This window comes from Giraffa tippelskirchi, chromosome 8, assembly GCF_054371585.1.
Source record: "Giraffa tippelskirchi isolate mGirTip1 chromosome 8, T2T-mGirTip1v1.2.pri, whole genome shotgun sequence".
Taxonomy (NCBI): domain Eukaryota; kingdom Metazoa; phylum Chordata; class Mammalia; order Artiodactyla; family Giraffidae; genus Giraffa; species Giraffa tippelskirchi.
The window spans coordinates 138,936,698-138,959,189 of NC_137282.1; the positions used below are offsets into that span (position 1 = coordinate 138,936,698).

At 43.8% G+C, this 22,492-nt stretch overlaps 1 protein-coding gene across 1 annotated transcript in view; it reads left to right on the forward strand.

Annotated features, from left to right (window-relative positions):
• The first annotated feature begins 14,240 nt into the window (after positions 1-14,240).
• TFAP2D (transcription factor AP-2 delta) overlaps positions 14,241-22,492 on the forward strand; it is a 62,081-nt gene continuing 53,829 nt past the window's right edge. Inside the window, exons 1-2 of the mRNA XM_081520829.1 lie at positions 14,241-17,573; positions 18,597-19,094. Of these exons, the coding sequence (XP_081376955.1) occupies positions 17,535-17,573; positions 18,597-19,094 (537 nt within the window). The 5' untranslated portion in view covers positions 14,241-17,534. The remainder of the gene's footprint in view (positions 17,574-18,596; positions 19,095-22,492) is intronic.

A 22,492-nucleotide genomic window follows, 5' to 3' on the forward strand; every position in this document is an offset into this window, starting at 1 on the left:
GCTGACCTGAAAATGATCAGATACAAACAAAATTCACTAAACTTGACTCTCGCCTCATGCTTGTGGTTTGATATGATATGACCTGCACTTCTGCCCTAATGTAATTCTCTTATCCAGTTATCATCCAAGCTATCCCATGGGAAGTTCAGGATTATGCTTTGAATGCGAGTATCATTTCCTTCCTTAGAGCAAAGAGAATATGAGAGTTTCTTGGGAGAAAAAAGGCTTTATATAAAGGACAAAATAATAGCCATGTTCTAATATAAAAGTGAGGAAAAATTTATCTCTCAAAGAAGAATTAGTGGTTGAAAATATGAATAAATTATTATGATTTTGTAACTTGATTTTAATGCCATAAATCAATGCCTAGACTGTGACCATGTTTTAGAATGTCCCTCTTCATCAAATCCCAGAAAGCTAACCTATGCCATTCTCTGACTCACTTCATTAGTCACACTTTATTATCACATTTTGCCTTTCATTATAATTGGTTTTGTATTCTTAATTTACTTTTCTATGTGAATACTGTTTCCCCAACTAGATTGTAAATTCCCCACCGAAAATTATTCCTATATACTTCCGAGTGCCTTCCTCACTATTTAATAACATATTAGATATAAATATAATAGGTTCCTACTAATTATGTAATTGTTTTTATTGGAATTTAACTAAATTATTGAGAAGCAACATGTTAAACTTACATTTAAATAGGGTCAAAAATAGCATTGAGCATCAGAATCAGTTTAATTTTGTGTAACTAATTTCTTCAAAGTAAAACAAAACTTTGAAGATAAAAACATCAAGTCATGACCTTGATTGACTATTAAGAAATCAGTAATAATCATTTTATGTTTTGACAAACAATTAATTAATTATTCAGCAACAATACCAACTAAAGGAGATAGGAGTGAAAAATAAGAAAGTAAATGTCAGAGACAATAAGTAAAAACTGAAATAATTCTGGTGATTTCAGCTTTGTTAACTAAAATCTCCATTTAATTACCTCTTTATTAAAGACAAACTAAAAAGAGTGACTCAAGAAAATTTTTAACTTAGATAAGACTATCATGATGGGATATGGAATGAAAATTTCAGGAGTTGAATTCACGGATCGTAGTATGAAGAAATTTGAAAAATGCCTAATATACTGGCCTGACATCAGAGGTGAGTCGTCAGAGACCAAGAGATTTGTTATAGATGGAAAAATTAGAGACTAAATCAAGAATGTAAAAAACTCTCTATAAGTTTATAGGCTATTTTAGCACAATAGACAGATATTCACTCATCAGTCATGAATAGTAATGCACACAGGCTCAACTGTAATGCTGTTGTTTTGAATCAACTAAAAACATGTACTTTTCCCAGGAATGTCTGATTGTCCATTTATCATCTTTTTTCTCCACCTGCACAATATGTCAATAAAGTATTTACTGCTAACCTTCCAAGTTGTTAGAGGAAACATTTGTTTATGTCATCCAGCACATCATGGACAAAGAAAAAAATGGGATTGAAATGGACTCTTTACCAGTCTGAGGCTATATGCATGCATACCAAGTTGCTTCAGTCATGTCCAACTCTTTGCGACCCCATGAACTGTAGTCCACTAGGCTTTCTCTGTCCATGTGATTCTCCAGGCAAGAATACTGGAGTGGATTGCCATGAGCTCCTCTACAGGATCTTCCTGACTCAAGGATCGACCCTGGGTCTCTTAAGTCTCCTGCTTTGGCAGGGGGGTTCTTTACCACTAGTGCCACCTGGGAAGTCCCAGTTTGATGCTACTTATTACCAATAGATAAAGTTTGGGCAATCAAGTGCTGACTTCACATTCAAATCTCTCATACCCTAAAAAATTAATTTCACTAAAATTAATACAAACTTAAAATTTTAAATGCATATTTTATTAAATACATTAGCTTGTATTCTATGTGCATTCTGGCAAAATAAAGCAAGAATTAACCCAAATTAAGGGCTTCTTTCATTAATTTAGGATGTGTCCAAAATATGTAATCAAAAAATAACTTTGGAAAATACATCATGCGTAAAAATCAGCAGAGTGAGTGGTCACACAGAGCATGTGATCAATAAATATGTATTTGATAAATGAGATTTTTTTTTTTAAGATAGTGTTAGAGCTTTGATCTCTTTTTGCCTGGGGATTTACTGTCTGGTGAAGGGTCTTCCCTCGTATCTCAGTCGGTAAAGAATCTGCCTACAAACCAGGAGACCTGGGTACAATTCCTGGGTCAGGAAGGGCTGCTGGAGAAGGAAATGGCAACCCACTCCGGTATTCTTGCCTGGAGAATCCCATGGACGGAGGAGCCTGGCAGGCCACAGTCCATGGGGTCCCAAGAGTTGGAATCGACTTAGCAACTAAACGATGATGATGAAAAGGGCTTCCCAGGTGGCACTAGTGGTGAAGAATCTACCTGCCTAATGCAGGAGATGTAAGAGAGGCAGGTTTGATCTCTGGGCTAGGAAGATCTCCTTGAGTAGGAAATGGCAACCCACTCCAGTATTCTTGCCTAAAAATGGAAAATTCCATGAACAGAGGAGCCTGGCAGCCCATGGGGTCACAAAGAGTTGGACACGACTGAACACACACACACAAAATTATAAAAACCTTGCACAAAATTAAGTAGCAGCACCAAAAAGTACATTATCAGGGCCAGATGTACATGCATAATACAGACAATACGTGCTCCAGTAGTTCACTGGAAGGAGAAATGCTTGGCAGGGGGTGGAAGGAAGAAATTACTCACATAACTAGACTGAATGTTGTTGCTACAACAGAAACTCTTCAGACAAAAAAATAATAATAAGAGCGACTCTACGATTAAATACTTTGAAGAGTTGTTTCACTGTTTCCATATAGACAGATTTTCAATGTGCTGTGTCAGACCGCATACCCAACTGAAGTGCAAAATCCCTTTTCAAAAAAAATGCCTTTTCCTTATTACCTTAGGATCAAATAATAAATAATAATAATAAATGCAGCTTCAGGAGGAAAAGCCACACTCCCATTTATTCTTTTTTGTGTTTTACCTTAAAAGAAGCTTTGGTATTTTTATACATCAGTTAGCTTCCAGCTCATTTCCGTGCTGGTGGGTTAACCTTCTCCCTCTGGACACGCGCGATATTAATATTATCCCCTGCAACAGTGAGCAGAAGAAATAAAGCACTTACGCAAATACTGCAAATTAGATTAAACTGCAGTTCTGATGTAACCCTGTGACATACAGTTTCTTGCGAATTAAGCCAAATGTACAAGCATTTAATGACTAATCCTTTTAGGTATTTTAATGCCCAGATGAAGATTTATTGAAGAGAAAGGGAAAGCATATGCGGTTTTCCGTTAGAGCCTGCCTGCAGGCGGAGGATTGAGCAGATTGGCTTTTTTTAATTAATATTTCAGTTCTTTGTGTTTTGGCGGGCAGGTTGCACGTGGCCCTGGTACTGAACGGACAGCTCCTTTCTCTTAGGCTGTGTGCTGGGGGCTAGCAGTGTCGGAGGGCAGTGACAGACCCAGGAGAGAGAAGAGAAAGAGGGGGCGAGAGAATGAGAACAAGTGCTGACTCTCCCCTCACCCCCTTCTTATGCCCCACACAGCCATAGGCTTGCCTCCTGCAGAAATTAACCTACTGATCTATATTGGTAAAATTAGTCATACTAGAAGCCTGCTCAGTTCAGCCACAAAAGGGGAGGAGAAAGCTTGTCAGAAGACCCTCCTCTCTCCCCTGGGCTTACTACAAACAACTTTTCTGATGCTAGGAGGAGACCTTTGAAGATAAGAAAAGGCAAGTTCGCCTGCATTTTAGGAATCCCTCCTGTAGATGGGAGGATTCTTACTAATGAAATCTCCAGGATCACATTTGCTTTTAATGTTACGAATCCTTGTTGAATAAAGTAATACATGCATGTGAAATGTGTCTCTGTGTGTGTGTGAATACATACACACACACACACACACGTGTGTGTGTGTATATATCTGTATGTATATGTATAATAAGACTTGGAAATAGAGTTGATATAAATAAAGATACAGACATAGAGCCTGATTCCCAACTGAAGAAAATTAATGATATTGAAAAGCTTCTCCTTTTCTACTTAATTCAATTATATACTGCTTTCAAGCAAAGTTTCAACTTTCTTTTAAGGTTCATCTAGATATAATAAAAAAATGCAAGAAATTGTGAGCTATTGGTAACCACACGGTGTGTTCATTTAAAGGGACCTTGAAACTTTAAAATGTTATCAAAGAAATGTGAGTTGGAAAATTTAAGCATTTTTTGGACCATGTGTTCAACATTGCAGATGTTCTCTGAGTCTAGGTCTCCTTAATAAAATACCTTAGGCATGTATCAAATATGTCACAAGTTTGTGTTAAACTGAGACCTAGAACTTGTATCTCTATTTACATTTCTCCCCTTATGGAGGGTATTAATTACTATTGTTCCTCATTTTCAATTCTCCCCTCTTTCTGGGCATATGGGAAGATTACACTCTCTCTCGGCCTTATACTTAACCAGGGCCACATGACTAGATCTGGCCAATGTATTTCTGGAAAAAAGGATCACTTTCAGTTTAGTTCAGTCGCTCAGTGGTGTCTGAACCTTTGCAACCCCATGGACTGCAGCATGCCAGGCTTCCCTGTCCATCACCAACTCCCAGAGCTTACTCAAACTCATGTCAGTCAAGTCGGTGATGCCATCCAACCATCTCACCCTCTGTCGTCCCCCTCTCCTCCTGCCTTCAATCTTTCCCAGCATCAGGGTCTTTTCCAACAAAGGATAATTTACTTAATTTACTAGTGCTAGACCCTGCAGAGCACTCCCAAACCTCCACCTTGAGACACTGTAGAGATAAGGATCTCAGTAGGTCCCTGAGGCCATGGAAATAGAGGCTAGCAGCATGAGGACTTCAAACCCAGGATCAATTGTGTATTTGAGAGAAATAAACTTTTGTTGTGTTCAACCACAGAGATTTTGGAGTTGTTACTACATTGAAGCATTTTGTAATTTAACTAATAAACTCCTTTAGAAGAAGAAAAAAAAACCTGCAATAAGCTGCCCATGGTCAGAATTGTTAATAATTGACCTTTGGGGGGACATTATTAACCAACACTGCTCAAAAGAAATAAAATGTAAGCCACATAAGCAATTTTTAATATTTAGTAGCCACATTTTAAAGCAAAGAAACAAATAAATAAACATTTATTAATGTATTTCTGTATATCCAAAATATTATCATTACAATTAGAACAAAAATTGAGATATTTCACATTCTCTTTTTTATACTAAGTATTTGAAAATCAGGTGTATGTTTTATACTTTACAACACATCTCAGTTTGGACTAGCTTCATTTCAAATTGCCAATGCCTTCTAGTCAAAAACCACAGAAGACACCTCTGCAGCTGAAGAAACTGGGTTTATAACTTGTAGCTAGAGAGGACACACATCACAAGGATCATGGAACATCCAACAAGAGGTATTAGGAAGAACTTATCATAGGATTTGTGTCTTGGTTGGGTGATTTCAGGGATGGGCCAAGGAAGCAGAGGTTCACACTAGATTAAGTACTATCAGAAAGAGAGGTAATTTTATGATTGAGTATATCAATAAACTTTTTTTTTTTTTGCCATGCCACAGCTTGTGGGATCTTAGTTTCCCAACCAGAGATTGAACTTTGGGCCACGGCAGTGAAAGCACCAAGTCCTAACCACTAGACCACCAGGGAAGTCCCCCAATAAACTTTTTATAGAGAGGAAAAACTAAAGCTAAAGTTGTATTGGTGAGGAAGCAACAGTAATCCACATTAACCAAGAGATGTATATGCTGAGTGCTTCTGTGTTCTGTATTCAGAGAGGCTTCCAGAGTAGTTTTATTTCCATCTTAATCCATCATGGTCTCAGTGTGGCAGTGTCTGGTGTTGACATTCTGTGAAGGCTTGTGTTCAACGGGACACCAAGATCTGACTGTGAGTGTCAGTCAGGCCAGCCCATAGCAACACCAGGGCCTAACTGATAATACTAGTCCAAGGCTTGAACAGTGGAGGATCATTTTGCTTTTTGTTTTTTTTCTCTTCCTCAAAGTGCCTGTGTTAGTCTGGTAAGTTCACCACAATAAAATATCACTGATTGAGCAGATTAAAGGACAGAAATTTATTTTTTTACAGTTCTGAAGGCTGGAAGTCCAAGAATAAGGTGTTGGCAGGTTTAGTTTCTCCAGGAGGCTCTCCTTAGCATGCAGATGGCTGAGTTCTTATTCTGTCCTTACATGGCCTTTTCTTTGCAGGTACACGTTTCTGGTGCCTCTCCCTCTTCTTATAAGGACATGAGTCATTCTTATGGCCCATTTAACCTTAATTAGCTTTTTAAAGGCTCCATCTTCAACTATAGTCACATGGGGGTTAGGGCATCAATATATGAATTTGGAGGGTGGGGACACAATTCAGTCCATAACAGTGTTCAATAGCCACATGTGGCTAGTCATTACTGCATAAGACAGCAGTTATTTCAGACAATCTGAAATTGATTGTGTCTATTTGTTAGAGAGTCACATTGACTGGAGATATTTTCCAGTAGAATCAAAAAGATTTTGCAGATTTCACTGCTAGTAAAGAAGCTCTGGATTTTCTTTGGTCTCTCTTTCTCATCAGCTTTTTTTCCCTATCATGTAATGTACTGACTACGTGATGAAGAGTTCTGTAATTAGGTGTGTGAAGATGGCCCAATTTTCTGTGTTGGTGTGGAGTTGCATAAGCAGCTCAAAAAAATGGGTGAAACATCTTTCTACTTTTTAGCATTTCTGAATGTCCAGTCAATGAATCACTTCTTAAAAATAGATTCTATGATGCCATAAAACCCTAACTCTGTCATTTCAAGTCACCCTACTGACATTCTTCTCAACCAAGTAAGAGTCCTAAGATAACCTCTGTCTCCTGTTAGACATACCATCTTGGGAAGAGGTAGGATGACCTTCCTACAGTTATTTTCTACAGTGATGGTAAAGACATTGTCAAGGTACACAATTTCTACATCTCAGGGATTTTGAATTTTGCTGCCAACTGTATCTGAGATGTGCTTGATCCCATCAATGAGAAGAACATTAAAATGATGTCGCTCTAACATTCTGCATTACTACAGCTCCTCTACCACCAGAGTCCAGATAATTAATGGAAGAGCTTCTCCTCTAAGTCAAAACTCAATGTCCCGAAGCAGAGCAGCTACCTGTGCTTAGTTTTGTCACCATCTAAATCTTAGCATTCAGATTGGAACACACTCCTTTCAACGTATTTAACTAGGGAAAGAAACCTGTTCTCTTTAACTACTGCCACATAAATATATGAGAAGTAGATAGTGTTCAGTCATACAAAGAACCTTACACTGTATTATTTATCAGAATGTCTGCATTCATTACAGATATTTCTAATATATGGCACATATTTAATACATCACAGTCTATACATGTTTCCAGTGTCTGTACCAGAGAGAAATCTCAGTTCTAGGTTTAATCTCTAATTCCTCCAAAAGGGAAGGCTTGAGAGGTGTTGTTTTCACATCTGAAGATCACAAAACATTAACCCATACTGTCCCCACTTTACTAAATTTCTTAAAATGGACATTCCATGACATGATCTACTCTCAGGCAGATTAGCAGGATACCCCTCAGGGGGCAAAGCCCCAAGTGGGTTGCTTCTTTCCTGAGGTAATTTCTTCCTTCAGTTAAGACTCTCTATCTGAAGACAGGGAGTGAGTAGTTGAGAGCGGAAAAGGAAATTGATAGGGAGGGGATTACCGAAGGACAGGAGTGCTGATGAGTTGTTTCTGGGACTGCAAGCTTCATCTTTCAAAAAGAACACTAAGATCCAGGGGACTGGGACTTCCCTGGCGGTCCAGTAGTTAAGAATCTGCCTTGCAATGCAGGGGACACAGGTTCCATCCCTAGTTGGGGAACTAAGGTCCCACATGCTGTGGAGCATGTGTCACAACTAAGCCCATGAGTCACAACTACTGAGCTCTCGAATTATGGGGCCCATATGCCACAACAAGAGAGTCATGCGCTGCAACAAAAGATCCCACATGACTCAGCAAAGTTCCTGTGAGCTTCAACTAAGACTCATCGCAACCAAATAAATAATAATAATAAAAAGAGACAGGGGATATAGAGGGTGCATATAGGTTTCCTTGAGGCTTTCTGTGATTCCAGAATGGAGAATAGGCTTGAGCAAAAAGTGTCTCCTTCTGATTCTAGACTTCTGGAACACAGCCTTCTGACATGGAAATTAGTAGAAATGTAAACATTTCTATGAAGACAGACAAAGCAGAATTTACTGTTTGAAAGGATGAGTCATGGAAGAGAAACAACACCCTTCATCACAATTAGTGAACTGAAAGTTCAGTCATGTCTGACTCTTTGCCACCCCATGGACTATACAGTCAATTCTCCAGGCCAGAATACTGGAGTGGGTAGCCTGTCCCTCCTCCAGGGGATCTTCCCAACCCAGGGATCGAACCCAAGTGTCCTGCATTGCAGGCAGATTCTTTACCAGCTGAGCCACAAAGGAAGCCCTCATCACAATTAGGATTGATACAAACCTAATGAGGCAACTTGGCTTATCAGCAAGAAGGTGATTTGCAGAAATAAATCATACCCAATCATTTTAAAGCACATTATCGGCTATAGCGCTGGTTCATACATATTTACCCCTCATTAAATATAACCTGGTTGTGAAAGAGAGCAGAATGGTGAAGTAACTTGTCTAAAGTCATAGAGCTAATCAGTGGCAGGATCTATGCATTCTTTATCATCCTCCACTTGCTCAAAGGGAAATCAAAAGAGAGAAACTTAGCAATTGTCTAAGGACCACATGAACCTTATAACCAGAAATGACTTGGAAAGAAGGGGCACTATCACAGGCTGTCAAAAATGGCAGGACCAAAATAGGAAAAAAAAAAATTGTAACAGAGCATCTTGTTCGGTAAGATGTGCAATAAAGCAGAATTGGTGCAAATTTCTGGAAAATATCCATGGGCATTCCAAACAGCAGACAGATAGTAGGAAACAAAGGAATAAGGTAAATATGGATGGGCCAGGAGTTTCAAAACAAAACTATTCAAGGGTAAGTAAAAGACAGACGTGAGGTCTAAACAGCATGCACAGAGCGTGGAGATTCGGCAAGATTACATAATGAAGTCAAGAAAGTGTAAAGGCAAACACTAGCACAGCCAAGTTGAAGAATAAAAGGACGATTGCACCAGAGATTAAGATAAATAAAATAATAAGGCATTGTTCCAGTACATAAGGAAGAAAAGGTCAATGGAAAAATAAACGGGACCTCTGAGAGGCTGCTGGGGTAATTGACAGAAGAAGCAGACAAAGCTGTTTTAGTTAAAAAAAAAAAAAAAAAAAAGGAGGCCTTGGTTGCTTGGATGCCTCAAAGCTCCCCAAGGCTACTAGGAGGGAGAAGAAGCAGAGGCAGGGGCTTGGGTCAGCAACTAGGCAGACCCACAGGGGGTGGTTAGAAGTTAGAAGGTGAGATGAGTCACCTCTAACCCTAGGTTAGAAGTTAGGAGTCACTAGGGTGACTGGAACTTGAAGTACTGAAGATGGAGAAGCACACAACCCTCCCCTCCCTGACCACATCGCTGAGAAGATGCCCAGGATATTGAGCCCAAGGTGAGACAGAAGCCTTTGGAAATTAGAAGTTGTTGGTTGCTGTTCTTTAGTTGCTCAGTCATGTCCGACTCTTTTGCAACCCTATAGCCTGCCAGGTCCCTCTGTCCATGCGGTTTTCCCAGGCAAGAACATATTCAGGAATACTGGATCCTTCTCCAGGGGATCTTCCCCGACCAGGGATTGAACTCATGTCTCATGCATTGGCAGGCAGATTCTTTACCACTGAGCCACCAGGGAAGCCAGAGATTAGAAAGGAGGGAGATAAATTAGTAGAATCCCAGGAAGCATATGGGGACCCTGGGGCAAAAGTAGGGGGAGAGGAGGAGGAAGGGGAGGAAATAAAGAGAGGAGAGAGAGTGAATGAGAAGAAATGAAATTCAAAAATTTTTACAGACCAACATGCTAATTAAATCAGGAGGAAATACTTATTAGCCATAAAAGAAAGTGAGGTGGAGGGAGTGAGCTGTCTATTCCTTGGATCCCGAATGAAAGGCCCTGGACTATGTAGATGCAAGCACGGGCGTCAGAGTTCCAGCTCTGGCCCTGGCCCTGTGGCTTATTTAGTTGTGTGACTTTACACTTTAGCAAAGGATAGGATCTTGTGGCCTCTGGAGTCCCTCTCAGCTGGATTTTCTTTGGTGCCATCTGTCCAAGGGCTGCAAAAATGGACCCTAGGGAAGCGAGTATGTCCTACTAACAAAACCTCTCTTTGGGGGCCTTCTTAACAATTGCCTTCCTTTCAAATAATAATACCCAACATTTATTAAAAGCTCCCCTCGGTCCAGACTGATCAAAGGGAAAGATAGATAATAGATTGTTTTTCCACTTCAGCCTCACAACAGGCAGAGGAGCTAAGTGTTAGTAATTAATCTTCCGTGGTACAAGAGAAAATGAAGTAATCTGCTCAAGTAGAATCGAGGACTGAAGCTCAGATTTTGTGGTTCCAAATCCAGCGATTATACAGCAGCACTATTAGCCATCTCAGTTACAAGGGGGCCCAGGAGGCCCGCGGTGGAGCCACAAAACCACAGCCGCCGCAGAACTGGGAAGGACTAGAAGAGGAGCTTGGCGGGTACCTCGGGCCGCCACTGCGACCTGGCTCCGGGTTCGCGCGGCAGCCTCAGAGCGTCCACGCTGGGGCCGGCCGGCCAGAACCACTGTCTCCCGGGGATAGAGCCAGAGACAGACCGGCCTAGGGGTGGGGAGGTGGGGGGCAGGCTCAGGAAGCCCCCGACACCAGTAAAGGGAGGGACCAGATCTGGGAACCTGGATTTGCAGCCAAGAGTGTCAAGACGACCCTTCCTTATTATTACAGAAAAACCTGGGCCGGAGGCCTCGATGTGGGTACCTCGTGTGGGTGCGTTCTGTTAGGCATCTAGAAAGGAAAGGAGACTTGGCATAAAAGGAGGAAATTAAAACCTGGTTAAAGTTTAGATGCAGTAGAAGCCAGAAGATGTAGTGGGGAGGGGGGCAGGGGAGAGAGATCTGGATTTGAATCCGAAAGTCAGTGAGTTCAAAGCTCCTGTGACCCAGGCGATCACTCAAATCTCTTTGAACCTCACTTTCACCGCTTGCCCACCTGCTGGGCGAGGGAGAGTCTTGAGCAGCCGAGCGCTTCAGGGTCCTCGATGGCGCTCACACCTGTTTCACACAGATAGTAACACACTGTACCTGCCTCATGATGCTTGACTCATACGGATGCTGGAAGATGTGTACGGTGACAACGCTCCTGAAGAGCTCGGAATCGAGCTCACAAGTTGAAGTGCTCAATGTTAGTGTTGCTGTTACTGAATTGCTATTCTTTGCTCTATCAAAAGAAAGTAACGGGGAGAGAGTGTGCTCTCGGGATCAGTCAACACTTGTAAAAGTGCTTTAGTAAACGAGGGCTCAGGATACGGGAACCCCGGCCAGCGGACTTCCCAAAACCCCTAACGCGCTCCAAGGTTAGACCAACGGAGGGAGGAGCGAGCGACGCAGCGCGGTCGTTTCCGAACTCACGCGTTTCTTAGCTAAAAGAGGCAAGTTTCTCTTGGGAGAGAGCAAGGCCTCAGCTTCCTGCCCAGGGAGAGCGCAGCCAGCCGGGAGACCTCCGGGCGCCGCGCCCTCCGGGGCTCGCGCGGCTGCCTGGGGTGAGCGCCCCCAGACCGCTCGGGGCTGGCCAGGCAGGCGCTGCGGCGGCGCCGCGGGGAGAGGGTGGGCGCCCCGCCCCGGCCCAACTCAGCAGCTGCTGCAGCAGGGCGAGGAGTCCGCCCTCTCGGATAAGGGGCTCCGCTCCAAGTTGCACTGTTTTCAAAGGGAAGACTTCAGACGAGAGAGTGCTGCCGCTTAATTTTCGACTAATACGTTCGCGGGGCTTTTTAATTGCTTGCAAATGCATTTTCTCTGTACGATTACGGAATCCGCGTTGCCTGTGGGCTGCAAGGCTAAGGCGGAATACAGATCCGCGTTAGGCTTTTGACAAACAGCCCAGAGGGCGGGGCGGTAGGGTCCTGACTGAAGGTTTTATCGGGGAAAAAAAAAAATGTTTACAAAAAGGGAAGAAAGAAAAAGAAAACGGAGTTTGTTTGTTTTTTAAATCAGTGACAACCCTTACACTGAAATGACTGGCGAGTCTATCAGAAATGTTAATTTCTCCTAAATACCCCACAGTTCTTTTTTTAAAATAGTCTGCCATTTCTCATTTGCAATTAAGGTAAAGTTTTTTCTAAAAGTGGCCCTTCTCTTGTGGATGGATGAATGGGTGTAGGGGTAGGGAATACCAAGAGGAAGAAGAGTTCGCAAATCCTCACTGGAAAGGCAAGGGGAGGGACCCTTAGAAAGACGTGCAGTCTCGGCACCAGCTTAGGCAAAGAGAAGTAAGAAAGGCAAGTTATTCATTTTTCGCTAAGGATGGGGGGAGGGGAGTCTGACCCCGAGCGCCTTACCTACTCACGTTGCCATGACTTTTCTCCTCTAATATCCCGGTCCATGTAACTGGGTCAAATTTTAGATTCCTGGCTCCCGCCCGGAATTTTCCTGATATTTGGAGCACTCTTCTCTCCCTAGCCCGTCTAATCAGGAAAACTGAATGAACCAGGGATTATGATACCGTCCGGTGGACCCAGCATATCTCCCTTTCCACGACCTGAAGGATTCCTCCCCCACCCATCCACCCACCCACTACAGGGAGATTCTAGTAGACTCACACCAGAGTAGGTCCTTGGATAAGAAGATGTTTCCAGATCATTACAATCTTGAGGGACTGTGAAACCAGGACCCCTATGTGGTTGGCTCTTGGAGACCCTAGGCTGATGTCTTAGAAGACTATCCAGCTCAGAGTGCCCAGAAGGTGAGAGATTCAGAGTGAGGGCAGATAGAACCAAAACACCACCCAGATAAGACACCACTAAGATAGGACACTGTTTTTTGTTGGTTTAAAAAATCTCGAAAGACACCTCTTCTCCTTATGTGCATCCAAAATAAGAAGTGAAAGGAAAGGGGCTTGAAGGCTTGAAAGGGTCAGGAGAGGTACTGATGAACAGAACTACACCTCTTGGTCACTCTGTGGAGAGAACATATTGGATTGTCAGTGTTCTGCTGTCTTCCTGTAGAAGTGTCGTTCTGAAGCCAGGGTCTTTGTGATCGTAAAAATTGTCTCCTATTCTGCCAACTCATGTCTGGGCTATGGAACCACATTCCCCCACTGGGAACAGACCACACTAAATTTCATTATTAGAGAATGTACACAATGCTGTCTTAAAGCTTGATGAATTCAATCTCTACCTTTTTTTAAGGAGGAAGGAAAAAAGAAAAGAAATGAGGAAAAAAGGAGAGAGGAAAGAAGAAATCTTGGTTGGTGTATGTCAATAACCAAGGAAGGGTTTTTTTGGTTGAAAAATGCCCATGTAATTACAGTCCTTAACTACTCTACTTAGCATTATGCAAGCAATTTTGTAGGGAAAGTCCATTCAAGCAACAGGAAAACAAAGTCCATTTGGAGGAGCAAAAGGAATCCTAAGTAGGAAGAAGCAGAAGGAGGAGAAATATATTTTAATAAAACTAGGGATAGGCCCTTGCTTGTTGCTAATTGTCCACAAAACTCAAATGCACAGTAAGTGGCAGAACTTTTCCATGGAGATGCTTGGGATTGGATGAAAACTGAGGTGACCGATATGCTACCAGCCTAGAAGATCCCATGGAGAAGAACGTGGCAACCATTCCAGTACTCTTGCCTGGAGAATTCCATGGACAGAGGAGCCTAAGGGACTACAGTCCGTGGGGTCGCAAAGAGTCAAACTCGACTGAAGCGACTTAGCATGCAGACTCTCAGAAGCACAGGACAGGTCCTGAGCTTCCCGCATCAGAGTCTGAACTATAGGAAACCGCTCAGAAACTCTCTTCTTCAGCTCTGGATCCCAACCAAAACAGTTAGGATAGATATAAAGATTTCCCTGCCTATCTGTAAAGCGACTGCAGTGGAACAATCCCTCCTGGAGTGTGGAGCGTGGAATCAGAAGGCAGAACAGAAGCGCTGGGTGCTAAGAGAAACCCTCTCCAGCTTCTAGGGTTCCAGGCTGGTGCTCTGTGCTTTTATGAGCCATCTCGAGTGGGCGGGAGCCAGCCGAGCCGCGGGGCTCAGGCTGGGATGCTCACTATCGGTTTCCTGAGGGAGGGAGCCCCAGGCGATTGTCACTGTGTCTCCAACTCGCTGTGGCCAGTTAATTCAATTACGCCGCCCACTGGAGAATGTGTGGCCAATCGCTCTCCCGGAAAGGGCCCAAGCAGAGAAAGAGGAATGAGCTTTGCTGAAAAGCCCAGCCTTTGGGTCAAGCAGGATGGCATTTATTAATTGCTTAAGACTATTAATTGGATGGGAAGGGAAGATGGGGGAGGGGGCTGTCTGACAGAAACAAATCCTGTGTGCACATATCACACACACACACACACACACAGACACCAAGCACAGCACACACCTGCCTCGATGAGTTTCTTTAGAAAAGGGGCGCGTCGAGCAACCCCAGAGCAGATGGAAGGGAGTTGCTGACCAGTATGTGCATATGGCACACATGATTCCCCCAACTTCTCTATCAGGGACAAACAGATTTTTTTTTTTTTTTAAGTTGGGATGAGGCGAGAGGGAACAGTTGGCCAAATGGGGTTTCCCTACAGATTTTAGATGCTGGTGTGGGAAGCTGAGGCAGTAGGGTGAGAGGAGCATTTTCCAAAGAAGACTTGGGCCCTGGCAAAGTAGACTCCTAAGCAAAAAGAGAAGCACTTTACCCTCCACACTTTATCTCCTTTAAATACAAGTTATTATTATTTTTTTTTAATCCTCACCCTTCACGATCTTTAGTTTCCTCTAATATCACGGTGAAGGCGGCTTGGGGGGGGTGGGTCGCGGGGAGGTCAAGAAGCACCGTAAATGAAGCCCTGGGTGTCTTTTGTCTTGGTATCTAGAAGTCACTCAAGAGAACAGAGAGGAGTTAGGGAGTGGAAGGGAGAGGTACATTCGCCAGGTCTTCAGTGACATCCAGAAGCATTCAGATGGCCGAGACAATCAGAGGTCATTCTGTGGATGTACTCATCTCGAGCCCAAAGCTCATCACCAGGAGGATCAGAAGTGCAAGGGATGTATGTGGATCTTTGCCTCGACCGGGACAAACGTAGGGCCAAACAGGCTGGGACAGCAGGCAGAGCAGGCGGCCAGGATGTCTTGAGCCTCCTGGTCGTTCCTGAGGGGCAGGGTTTTGAGTCTGCTGCCTGGACCTAAGCCGGGGAAAGTCCCTTCACCTTCAATGAAGTTGTATATGACAGTAGGGGAGCTGGGGGAGGAAATTGCTGCTTGTCTGAGAAGGGGCCATCCTTCTCAGCTGGGATGTACTGGGAAACCAACAACAGCCACCCAGGGAAAGAAAGGGCGTCTGGCCATTCCCCAGATAAGCTGCAGGCCCTACACATTCTTCTTCTGTGGGGGAAGTTTTGTAGGGGTGGAGGTTCCTGCGGTAAGGTCATGGGAGCAGGCTCCCACGGACGCTTGTTTTGTCTGTGGGCTGAATATAGAGGCCTTTCTCGGTCCTGCCAAACAAAAGGTTTCACTGCAAGCATTTTTGGAAGTCATCTTCTCAGTGGCAATGGCCCTTATCTTACCCCTCCTACTTAAAGATCAAGTTGGTCATTCTTGCTTTTCATCTTCATTGGGCTGGTTTCATTAAACCAAAATATGGAATTTCAAGAAGTTTGGAGGGGGGCATGTTCGCACCTTGAAAAGAGGAGCAAGTGTTGGCAGCTGACCCTTGCTCAGGACTGAAGCATCATGGATCTCCATTTCAGACAGTGCATTTCAATTCTTGTCGTGTGCCTTTGTCCATTTATATAAAGCGAAGAGCGCTGAGTGACAGCCCCAGTTAGCCTGCATGAGCAGATCCTAATAAACCCTCCCAAACCCCAACCTAAAAAAAAAAAACACCACATGCCTGTTTGCCTGCGGCTTATTATTAAGACACCTTCTTAGCTTAAACACTTAAAAGCTAACCAAATGAAATGGCAATTAAGACCAAATTACCCCTTCTGTCTCTGAGATGAGTCTGTGGGGCCAGCCAGTTCTTAGGAGATAGGCAGAGTTGGCTAGCGGATCAGCAGAGCCTCAGTATTGCGGGCCTGCAGCAACAGCTACCCGCTCCAGACGCTAGACTACCTAGTGTGGGAAGCTGAATTTTGAACGAAGTAAAGCTCAAATACTGTTTGGAAGTTGGGAAAGCCACCAAAGAGACAAAGCTAGGTGTGCACTGCCTCCTTCCTGCCCTCTCTTTGTAAAATATTACTTTCAAACATATAAGGGTTGTTTAGGGGATAATGATGTTCAAATACCTTGTGCCAGTGCTAAATGGTCCACACCCCACCCCCCATTCAGCAGTCTTTCCGAAAAAGAAGAAGGAAAATACAAAAAGAGGGGGAAACGGGTTGGGTTGAGAAGTGGAAGACAACGTTTCACCTAAATGTAGAATCTTGTCGCAAGTTTTATTCTCTTATATTTTTCTTAAATATATTGCCAGTTACACTATTTATTTATGATGGAAACTAGTTATTTGTTCTAAAGCTGCTGAAAGTGTAAGCTACTGCCAGGTGTTGCCTTTCAAAAAAGAACCCAAATTCATGTAATTATGGACAGAGGAGTATTGTTCCCACTTGGGCAAAGGCAGATACCCCAATCTGGGTGAAATTGATTTGGGTGCTCATTGGAAAAAAAGCAGCTTTCAGCATCGAGGGAGTGGAACCAATAGGAATGAACACTTACTTGGAAAAGGAAGCTTTAATTAATATATATTTCTATCTCTAATATACACACAGCAGGGCTAGATCTTTATCTTCACAATAAAATGTGTGCAAATGCTCTCTGCAGAGATGAGTCCCCACCTCAGTTGGTATAGAAAAGCATGATAAAGGTTGGAAAAAATGGATAAAAATGTTGAAAGAACCTCCAGTTCCTTATTAGGCGAAGATACAATATTTATTCCTTGTCTCCTGGGATAAATCTCTTCTGCCTATTGTCCTCCCAGTTCTCAGTGCTGATGCTTAATTTTCAAAACTTCTATATTACCAAGGGACCTACGACATCAGCCAAAGAAATACTCAGCAAGTACAAAATCTGTTCCAGGGAGCTGCTTTTGTGCAGAGGGAAAATTTTGTTCCTACAGGTTTTTAAGTGGGTACGAGGCAAGGAGCTATCTGATCCGGGCAAAGCCATTGCAATTTAGATCTCTATCTATAGAACATTTTTTTTTCCTTAAAAAAAATTTGGAAAATACAAGAAGTTTGGATTTTTTTTCCGATTCTTTTTTTGGAGGGGGAAATTGCATCGTAAGCTTTCGGAGAAACCCAACATGTCAACTACCTTTCCGGGACTAGTCCACGATGCCGAGGTATTATTACTTTTTTTTTTTTTGAGCGCGCGTGTGTGTGGCGGCGGTGGTGGCGGCGGCGGTGGCAGCTTTCCCTGTCTCTAATCTATATTGGACCGTTACGTTTAATTATAATCTGGCTTTCGGGGGGAAGTTAAGGAAGGAAAGGGAGGAAAGTTCGTTATGACATCTGTCGCCAGGAAGGGCAACTCTCTGCCACGTTAAGAAACATTTGCCATAATGAAGGGGAAAAACATAATCCTAATAATAAAGAAAGGGAGGAGGGGTGAGGAGAAAGAGATAGAAATGGAGAAAAGATACTCAGAAAGGCAAAGTAAAGAGATTGATGGGGGAGGGGGGCTAGGTGGACAAGGAGGGGTGGGGAACACGCACCCCGTTTGGAATGGGCTTATTCTAGGGAAGTAAAGCAGAACAGGGGGTGGGGGGCGTCGGATTACTTGCCCCAAATGGTTAAGAAATAAGCAAGTTGGACGATTTGCACAGACTGGATTTTTTTAAAAAAAATACATAGATAATGATTTTGAGAAGCTCTGGCAGACCATCCCGGCGGGGCCAGCAGAGGCATCTCGCTGTTGGGAGCGGGTTGGAGTGGCTCCGTGGCGCCTGCGGACTCTGGTTCTGCTCCGGGCAGCCCCGGAGTCAGTGGCAAACCTGGTTCCAGGAGCCCAGCTCCCTGCGCAAGTTGGGCAGGGGCTGAGTGTGTGTGTGTGTGTGTGTGCGCGTGTGCGTGTGTGCGCGCGCGTGTGTATGTGTGTGTGTCACCCGCACCTATATAGGGTGGGGGATTTTTTTTTTTTTCGCGCTCTCGACTGTGAGGACGAGGCCGCCCACCCCCGGTCCGCCTGCTCGCAGCCGCTCCCTGGCAAAGGCGCGGGGCCCGGCTGCGGCTCGGCCCGAGCCCTGCGCGCTCGCGCCCCTTGGAGAGCCAGAGAAAGCTCCCGGGCTCCAGGAGAGCTGCGCCTCGGTTGCAAAATGACAAACCTCAAGTTTTTCTGCTCTCCCCTTTCCCCCTCTTCCTTCCAGATACGTCACGACGGATCAAACAGCTACCGTTTGATGCAGCTTGGCTGTCTGGAGTCCGTAGCCAATTCCACTGTCGCCTATTCCTCCTCCTCCCCTCTAACTTACTCCACCACCGGCACCGAGTTTGCGTCCCCCTACTTCTCCACTAACCACCAGTACACCCCGCTCCACCATCAGTCCTTCCATTACGAGTTTCAGCACAGCCACCCGGCCGTCACTCCCGACGCCTACTCTCTGAACTCGCTCCACCACTCGCAGCAGTACTACCAGCAGATCCACCACGGGGAGCCCACCGACTTTATTAACCTCCACAATGCGCGGGCGCTCAAGTCGTCCTGCCTGGACGAGCAGAGGCGGGAGCTGGGCTGCCTCGATGCCTACCGCCGTCACGACCTGTCCCTCATGAGCCATGGCTCTCAGTATGGAATGCACCCAGATCAAAGACTCCTGCCAGGGCCCAGCCTGGGGCTGGCCGCCGCGGGAGCCGACGACTTGCAGGTAAATAAGCATGCGGCGAATTTGTCTGCGCCCTCCCCTCCTCGCCCTCCCCCTCCCGCACCGTTAATACTCCGGCTGTAAGCCGTCTCGTCTCTCTCTCTCTCTCTCTCTCTCTCTTTCTCTCTCTCTCTCTCACACACACACACAGCACTTATAGAAAGTTATCAAAACAATTAGAGGAGGCGTGTGCCATTCTGTTCCTCTCATTGGAGCAGGCATTTCACCTGGACGCTCGGGAGTCCGGCTAGCTGCGGGGACCCTACTTCTCGTCGGTCCGCACCGAGGTCTTTTGTGAATCCGCATTTCTGTCCCTGAGGGGATGGGGTGGGGGAGATCAAGGAGGCTGGGGTTGAGCCAACTGGACTCAGAGTAAGACCCGATAAGCTGATGACCAATCGCACCCTCAGTCTCGGCGCTTTGCTGGGTCTACCCGCGTATTCCAGGCATTGTCCCAGACTGAGCTTGTAGGGTGCTTACTATTAACTAGGGGGGCTGGTTTGCTCCAAAACTTCGCGGGAAAGGTGGGAGCTGAGCTCCAGCGAAAGTTTCACCAATATTCTATATTGTTGTGAAAAGTGAAGGATCCCAAATGAAATCCTCAAAAACGAACCCCAATAAAAGCCTCTGCACGGTGCGTTTGACCCGGGTGCGGGCTTGAACCTAATTCTCGCTGCCTGAGGAGTGCCCACTCTCGTCACCCGCTGGACAATTCACAATTTTATTATTTTTTTCTCCTGTCTCTCCAAGCCATTAACTTTTACATAAGATGCAACTCCTTAAAGAGAAGGAAATGAAATAAGGAAAGGGGGGGGCGGGGAGAAAATGAATAAGAAGGGAGGAAGAAAGGAGAAAAGGTAGGGAGGGAAAGAGGGAAAAAAGAAAGAGGAAGGAAGGAAGGAATTCAGATACAGTGAAGGCCATGGCTCAATCAGATGATGTACTTTCTCTCTTCATGTATTTTTGCACATTGTTTGCCAACAATAGAATTTATAATTATGTAGATACACTGTCACAGCCATATTTCCAAGTCCACACATGTCCCAAACGGACCCAGAAGACACACATTTGTAACTTCTTTTGGCTGAAATTACAGCTTTGCCTGTGAGTCTGCACAAAGCTGGCTACTTTCTCTAAGGTCCCGAAAGCGAAAAGGGAGATTCTGGAAGAGCACGATTTGGAGACAGAAGAGATCCCTCGTTGCGCACAGAAAATCTTTCCCCCTCACTTACCTCTGAGCAAGGGATTATTTTAAAATTAAAGTGAAAGCCCTTACAGTCCCAACAAAGAGCCCAAGCCACAAGATCGGTGCACAAGGAAAAAGATTTGGCTCCATAAACCTTGACTTTCTCCATTTACATTCACGAAATAATTTTATACGCTCAGGACAATTTCACATTTTTCACAAGGATCTCCTTATGTCTCAAGAGGAAAAAAATCTGCCGTTCAATGCTTAGCTCAACTAAAACCTATTTACTTCTTTTAATAGCCGCGTCTGCTGCTGATTTTTTTTGTATCTGTACAAATTTTTTTTCTGTGCTAGGCACAAAGCCGGGCGTTTTTCAAAAGAGGGGATTAGAACATTTGCAAGCACCAGACAAAGAGCGAATCCCGTGCAAAAGAACACCGTAGTTTATCCAATTTTCGACTTAGTGCCATTCAACTGGTCATTTATGCAATGTCATCCGACCAAACAACATGTTTTACTTATGAGGAGGGAAAGTTTGTTAAGTGAAGAGACCAAGATTCGTTTCTTCTAAGAAAATAAACATCTTAACGGTGCGCCAGAGCCTAGGAGGAAAAGCGGTTTCCTCCCTTGGAGAGCTTCCTGGCCTCTACCGTCTCCATTTCAGATATTTTGAAACCTTTATTTTCATCCTGTTTGTTGTTTGTTTTTTGTTTTTTTGTTTTTTTTTTTTACATTCTTAACCTCCTTTTTCCCATTTATTGCTCACACTGAGGGAAGATGCATACTGAGAGAAATACTCCAAGATAATAGCAGAAATGGAGAACAGAGGTATATGATATATTTATGTATCTATGTCTATAGAAGTGTGTATATACATTTTTAACATAGATAGGGATATATGGAGAATGTTGTAATTGTGGCAAGTTATTTTCTTCCACTCCTCCTGGACTTAGTTGTCAAAATGAAAAAGAAAAACAGTCATAGCTACTTTTAAAAAGAGAAATGGGGAGGGGATGTGTGGGAGAAACCCGTCTCTCTCCTTTTATTTCTTCCTTTTTAAAACATTCATCAGCATATGCCTCATTTCAAATGCAACAAATGTAAATATACTTTTCCCTGCACAGAATTTTAAGTGAAAGTCCAATGGTTTGGAGGGCGGTCTAAGTCTGCCTAACAGATGCAAACAGTCTTGTGGCTTCAGTTCCATCTTTGAGTCCCCTAAAAAGATTTGCTATGGCCAACAAAGGAAACTGTCACACCTTTTCCCATCACCGCTTTAATTTATGCTCAGTCTCTAAGTTTTTTTTTTTCATATTGATTTGATAATCACTTTAAGGCAGAACAGTTAAAATAAGAAAGAGCTCGTGAGTAAGTTGAAAAGGGGGGTCTTACAGGCCTGCCTCAATATGGTGAAAATGGGGAAGCAAAAGGGAGCCAGGGCTGTAAAGGTTGTTTTGTAAAGTGGGTTTTTATTATGCACCGACTCTCTCCGCATTTACTTAACTCTTCACGGGCTGTTGGGTAGGTTAACACCCTTCAAGGCCTCTTTCAAGTCCAATACCTCGTTTGTTTGTAAAGGAAAATGAGCCTTTAACACATTTCGACTCAGAAAAAAAAAAAAGATGGAGAGACAGAAATTTTTATTTTTCTTAATCAAAAATCAGCAGGCCTTTTCCTTCTTCCCAGCTCAAATGATCCCTCAACACACTAGGAGCCTGAAGATACACAGTGAGTGACGCTGAAGGTGTTCCCTCTATAAGACACATTTTGGGTAGCATGATAGGATGTTCCTACATCTGGGGTAAAACAGTACCTTCATAAGATACCTTGAATCCTGCACTTGAAATAGCTCCTCTGAGCTCCCAAGAAACCTGCAGTGCCAGACTTGACACTTCCAGTGTAATTTGCTCCATGCAGAAAGTGCTGTGGAAACTGTCTATATATATGCTATGTGCCTTGATGGAGACTTAAAGGGCTTCTCATTCTCTTATGCCAAGATAAAAGGCACTCAGGTGCTTTGAAGTGTAATATTGTATGGTGCTGTAAAATGTATACCTTAAGATTTATACAACTTTTAGATTGTGGTTTTTCTGGCAATTTTTTTCCCCTTAAAATAGTGTGTGCTGCCAAAGTTGCTTCAGCTCAATGGTTTCTTTTAAATGTCTACTACGGGTAATGAGGATATGGGAGTCAGAGTTGGGGCAGATTGAAA